The sequence below is a fragment of the Eretmochelys imbricata genome, chromosome 15 (genome assembly GCF_965152235.1).
Source record: "Eretmochelys imbricata isolate rEreImb1 chromosome 15, rEreImb1.hap1, whole genome shotgun sequence".
Classification (NCBI taxonomy): Eukaryota; Metazoa; Chordata; order Testudines; family Cheloniidae; genus Eretmochelys; species Eretmochelys imbricata.
In genome coordinates, this window is record NC_135586.1 from 698876 (window position 1) to 705129 (window position 6254).

The window sequence follows — 6254 nt, forward strand, 5'->3', positions numbered from 1 at the left end:
CCATTCAGAGGGTACTGGGTGCCATTCGGAGGACAGCAGGGGTCAGGCTGTCCTCGCCATAGCAATAGGACACACCCGGGAAGGGTGGTGCCTGAGATTTTCCCTGCATGCTGTTCAGCTGAATAGGTGAGATATGGGCTTCGAAGCTCAGCTCTTCCTTCCTTGCGGGGTAGAGAAGAATGACAAGGCGACGGCAGGCTTTCATGGGGAGCTGAAAGGTGAGGTTTGAGGCCTGTTGCCCTCCCCAGGTGCGAGAGAAGGACCTGCCTGTGGTGATCCACACGCTGGCTGGCGAGTTTGATATCTACAAGGAAGTGAATGGAGAATCCATCCCTGTTAACTGTGATGATGCGAGCAACGGCTTCCTGAAACCCAAGCATGGTGAGTCCAGGACCCGGCTTCCGGGCTCTCACCCTGTCTGCCCTCTTCAGAGTGGAGGAGGGTTTGAACGAAGAACTCCGCTGTCCCCTGCAACAGAAACCGCCTATTGTGCGCTGACCCCACCAGCGTGAACAGCTCTGTGCTCCGGCCACGCCAGCTCAGAGGAGTTACTGAACAGGCCAGACAGCGGGAAACCAGAGGGGTCCCCAGACATACCTCCTGTGGCATGAACCACTCGCACTTGAACTTAACTGGCACCCCTCAGCTTTGGTTCAGTGGCCCAGCCCCTCTGTTGTGATGGACAGGCCAAAACTCAGTGAGTGGCATTGTGACCCAGTGTGCCAGGTCACCATGCCACTTGGCATGGGGTCCTCTCAAACAGAGGGCCTCGCACAAGCTGCCTGCCTTCCTCCTCCTCCCCAGCCCCTTTAAGCAGTCCTGCTTCTGCCAGTGGTGTGCAGCAGGCATGACATGCATATGGCTGTGGGTGCCACTCTGGTAGACACCGGAAATGCTTGGGGATCCAGGGAGAGACTGGAGCCCGACTAGGGGACAATCCAAAATGTGCGTGCTCATGTATTAAGGTTCCATTTATAAATGGTTTATAGAGAATACATGATGTTTTTAATAAATGGTGGTCAGTCCAGTCTGTCATGCCTTCTGCTGGTTTGCCCGTAACAGTGTATAGCACACAGTACTGTTATCTGTAGCATCTGATCTGTTAACCCATGTTCTAATCCACCTATAAGTGGAGCGTTAATGGGCCAGGTGACCAAAGGTAGGTTTTTGTGGATGGCTCAGAGGAGCAGTAGCATGGCTCTGCCTCTGGAGGGCACCAGTACCTCAAGTTTGAGTTCCTCCATCGAGCACCTGCTCCGTGCCCAGAAGCGGCTGTCTGCTTAGGTGGCCTGAGCGTCCCTGGCCCGGCCCAGGCCCCTGCCCCCTCCACAGCATAGGCTGCTCCGCTGACGTGTCTCCACTTGCTCCCTATCAGTGCACTGTGGGAACTGGGCCCTGGAAGGAATGTTTCTCCTCGCCCACACCCGGCTGTCGGTCTCTGTGCAGTGCCGCCTTGAGGGGCGCTGCCGTTGCTCACGCCTGTGGTGTCCCGTCTCCCCGGGGGAAGCTGGTCTGCCAGGCCGGGTACTGGCCACACAGTGCAGCCCTGCTGGAGGCTGACGTGCTTGTCCCACGGCTGGTTTGAGTTCGTGAGAGCAGCTTCGCGCTGCCGGCCCAGACTCCCGCCGTGCCGCTGCGCCGTCAGCGACATGGCCTGGCTGTGGCCGCCAGGCAGGAGGAAGGGGCCGCGCGCTCTGGCAGTCCGGGCTGTACGAGTGATTGTCTCTCCTCCCAGCCGTCAGCCCTGCTGTGCACCCTGTGCAGAGTCCCCAGAACAGGTTCTGCGTCCTGACCGTGGCTCCTGACTCCCTGCCGGCCATTGCGACCATGCTCCTCGACGTCCTGTTCTATTCGCACAGGTAGGCAGCCGCACGGGCAGCGAGAGGGGACTGTGTTCGCCCCACCCCTTAGCACAGGCGTTCTCAGTACTAAAGTGCACTGCAGTGCAGGGGTGAGTGCAGCTAGAAGGGGGCAGGGAGGCACTGGCCTCTCGCCTCAGCACAGGCCCTGAAGAGAAGGGTGGAGGGCTGGAGTGCAGCCAAAAACTTCCAGATCTCTGAAGGTTCTTTAGTGGTTCATAAATTCTTCAGGCACCCAAGGGCTCTGACGGGCGGGGGACCAAGGCCTTTGCAGCCCACCTGGGGGTGCCCACAGTGCCCTATGGGGGCATTAGGGGCTACAGTGGTGATGTCAAGCCTTCCAGCACCTGGCTTGGATGGCACTTGGGACACTGCGTGCAGCACCAGTGTTTAAAGAACCTTGTCAAAGGCAGAGATGGGGTAAGGCTCTTCCCACAGGACCGCATCCCCCAGCAGAGAATGGGCTGGAGTTCAGCCTTAGCTCAGCTGGGCTGTTGGTGGGGGAGGGAAAGGGGGGACCTTCCTGACCAGCGGGAGGTGGATCAGACAACAGGTGCTCAAGGTGAGGGGAAATAGAGCATCTGGGTCTGACCTGGCTTGTTTCAGGGGCTGGCCCAGAAGATCTGTTACTCCCAGCACTGGGCTAGACATGGCGTCACTAGCCAGCTGGTATTAGAGATGCCAACAGGGAGCTTCACTGATTCCTGGGGAGGGCACCTCTTGGGTGGCTGCACCCCTGTAACGCTCCAGGAGCCAGCCATGGAATGGCTGCTATGTTCTGCTATGCACTTCTGGGGCTCAGCCTGCCTCGGGGGCTGACCCCTCGGTCCCCTGTGTGTTTGCAGCCCTCCAAAGGAAGCTGCCTCAGGCAGTCAGGATCTCGACTCCAGCAGGTTCTTCGCCTTCTCATTGATCGAGGGCTACATCTCCATCGTCATGGATGCAGAGACCCAGAAGAAGTAGGTATTCTCCATCCACCAGATCCATCCTTCACCCCACCTAAAGCTGCCCACATGCTCTGAAGATTTGACCTTGGGATTGGGAGGCTGGTATTCTGGAGGTCACACGTTCCCTTTGGCTCCTGCCTGCTCCTATTTTCTCCCCCCACTGTGATGTTTTGGGGACTCGGGGGTGTTTCTCCTCCTAGTCCCAAGTCAGCAGGTGGGCTGTGCAGAGGGGTAGGGCTTCAAGGGCTGGGGAACCACTGCTGGAATCAGGGTGGACCCAGGGTTCTGGGAGCAGCTTCATGGGAGTCTGTGCCCTGGCTCATGCCAGCTAGCGGGGGAATGAGGAACGGTCTTAGGGTAGGAGTGACGTACTCCATTAAATGCTTCTAGGTTCCCCAGTGACCTGCTGCTGACCAGCTCCTCTGGGGAGCTCTGGCGGATGGTGAGAATTGGTGGGCAGCCGCTGGGCTTCGGTAAGTGGAATTGGGCGTAAGCTCTCCTGCACAGTGGATCAGCTGTCTTCAGTGCAGCATTGAGCCCTCCCTAGCTGAGATGTTCAATGCACTCCGGGGGGCAGAGCGGGCTGCTGTTCCCATGAGACAGGGGTGCTGCAGAGTGACCTGCCCAAAGTCACAGAAGCCAGTGGCAAAGTAGACTTGAAGCCAGGACTCCCCTGTTCCAGGCCAGCACTGTAACCAGGATCTCGCTATCCCATCGCTATCAGGCCCCAGAGAGCAACAAATCATGCTGGTACTGAACACCAGTGCCTGGCCATGAGGCCCCTGCCCCATTGCCCAGACCCTGTGGCCACTCAATGGCAGGGAGCCAAGAGGCACTCATTTCATGGTGTCCTATCTGAGTTTGTAGAAGATTAGGGTTGGAAGAGACCTCAGGAGGTCATCTAGACCAACCCCCTGCTCAAAGCCCTTTTCAGGCATGGGTCTGCCAGCTCAGTCTTAGCCAATGACGAGAGAGCTCCTTGCCTAGGGGGCAGGGGCACATGGGTGATAGGAGGAGGAGGAGGAGGATGCCCCCCAGAGGCACTGGGCTGGTACCCACGCTGACTCCTCTGTTCCCCTTCCTCAGATGAGTGTGGGATAGTGGCTCAGATCGCCGAGCCTCTGGCCGATGCAGACATATCGGCATATTACATCAGCACCTTTAACTTCGACCATGCCCTGGTAAGTAGACTCCCCTGCCCAGATCCCAGCATGCTGGAAATGAACCAGGCAAACAGATGCTGCTAATTGACCAACTTCCCAGCCCCTTAACTGAGGAGTTCTCTCCCAGCCCGGGGGGGAGCAGAGGCCACTGCTGGGGACAGACATTCCGAGGGGGTGAGGCCACCTGACTGCCTTGCTCTCTGAATGGGCCTCTCCCCATTGTCCCTGTGGCTCCGTGCCAGCCTTGCTCATCAGTCTCCTAGCCCTGCGTGGCTCCCTGGAAGGGGGCATTTCAGCCTGGCTGCTCTGACACCAGTGCAAGGTTCAATGCACCATTGTGTGGGGCCCACCCGGGGTGGGTGGCACAGGAATGCGTCTCCTCCGAAGAATGAACCTCACTGGCTCCCGCTCACTGGCATTACTGCCAAGCCAGGGCTGCGGCGTGAGAAACGCTGGTACCAGGAATGTGTGGGGCAGTAGGAGGGGCCCCAGGTGGGTCCAGGAGGAGGTCTGTTGCTGACCTGTTTGGCTGTCAGTGCCAGCCCCACAAAGGCGGGGGAAAAGGGGTGCTGAGGGGATTGTGGGAGCCCTGCCTAGCTGCCACCTTGCCCTGAGGCTATGAAGCACCATCTCCATGTTGAGTGGAGAAGGTGAGCGATAACTAGCTTGGTCCAAATCTTGCTTTCCTTGCCGAGGGGGGATGAATAGAGCTGGGGAGCTGGATCTGATCCCACCTTGCAGTGGGAGTTAGTGATCCCTGTGGAGCTGCATGGGAACAGACTCCAGTCCTCCCTCCAGCACCCCCCTTCCAAGTACAGTTGGCAAAGGAGTGACTGAAGCTTTGTCTCTGGTAACATAGCCCTGACTTCCTCTCTCTGCTGCTAGGTCCCAGAGGAAGGCATTGACAGCATCATCGAGCTGCTCCGGAAGCGCCAGGAGAGCAGCAGATAGCTGGCATGGCAGCTCCCGTGCGCTCTGATACCTGTCCGGAAAGGCGAGGGGGAGCTCAACACGGGGAGCAGGGCAGAGAACACTCCAGTCTCCTGTTTCTGATGGCTGGCTCCACATCAGCAGGGGCCTCTTGTTTGTCTTCAGGTTTCCGGGGTGTGGCTTGCCTGCGGTGTGGGGCACTGCTCTAGCTGTGGAGAGCTAGCCCTGGGCTCCAGCAGGAGAGTCCTTGCATTCTCCGCAGGAGTGTGGGCTCTGACTGGCTCCCAGGGCGTCCCACTGGGAACCTGAGTTTCCTGCAGCAGTTTGTGTTACCTGCCCTAGGGCTCCTTGTATCCCCAGACCCGCCCCTCAGGGAGCAGAGTCCGTCATGGACCGTGAGGTGGTGTTGGGCAGACTTTGCCCATCCCCGGATTGTAACTCTTCCGGCTTGGAGTCAAGCCTGTCACGTTGTTTTTTCCTTTGACTATTTTTGTAGCCAACTGCCTAGTTGCGTAGAGCCTCCAGTACTTAGTGTTTCGTTCGCAATGCCAGGCTTAGGCAGCAGTGGGGCTCTCTCCCTAAAACGTGGCTAGGGGGCATCTCTTGTATGGGGTAGGGAGTTTCTTCCCTTCACGTGTCGGGGGGGCAGTGGCTGGCGGCATGAGAAGAGGTGCTGGGCATTGGGTTGTCTAGCAGCTGCTGAGTTGCCAAGGAAGAGGGTTCCTATGATACAATCATTCCTGCCACATGGTCAAGGATGTGGGAGAAATGACTTTCTTGCTTTGTGTGGTCTTGTACCAGTGTTAACACCTCTGCCGGGTGCTCAGGACAGGCGCTCGGCCTCTTGGACAGTCCTGGCTTAGTACAGTATTAAGAATTGCAGGTAACCTAAAGCACGTAAGAATGGCCCCTATTTATAGCATGGCCCGCCCAAGGAAGGAGGGGCAGAGAGCTTTCTAGAGTAGACCGTCCTTTCTATACGTGCTGGGAAATATCATGTGATCCAAACCCCTCTGTGGCTGCCTAGCTGTACTTGGATACGATATTTTTATTGCTTTTATAAGCCCCCTCTCCTTAGGGCAGGCGAGCAGGGATTGATTGGCTCAGAATCCCATCTGATGGGCGGGATGGCGTCTGTGCCAGGATGGGGTGTGCTAGACAGCTGAGTTCTTGTAGGATTTCTGGGATATATGCAACTCCAGGCAGGGAAGGGAGGATGGTGGAAATATACAAATCTTCTGGTTGTGAAGCTGAGAATTTCCCTGGATTGGAGCAAGACAGTTGTGGAAGAAAAGCGTGTCTGAGTTGGGTGGTTGAAGTGCCGCACTGCAGCTGAAGTGTGCATTGGGTTAGCT

General features: G+C 57.5%; 1 protein-coding gene across 1 annotated transcript in view; it reads left to right on the plus strand.

Moving 5' to 3' along the window:
* CASTOR1 (cytosolic arginine sensor for mTORC1 subunit 1) overlaps positions 1–4920 on the plus strand; it is a 40439-nt gene extending 35519 nt beyond the window's left edge. The window contains exons 4-9 of the mRNA XM_077835179.1: positions 249–381; positions 1736–1859; positions 2705–2818; positions 3197–3279; positions 3893–3987; positions 4855–4920. Coding sequence (XP_077691305.1) covers positions 249–381; positions 1736–1859; positions 2705–2818; positions 3197–3279; positions 3893–3987; positions 4855–4920 — 615 coding nt within the window. The remainder of the gene's footprint in view (positions 1–248; positions 382–1735; positions 1860–2704; positions 2819–3196; positions 3280–3892; positions 3988–4854) is intronic.
* Positions 4921–6254: the final 1334 nt, after the last annotated feature.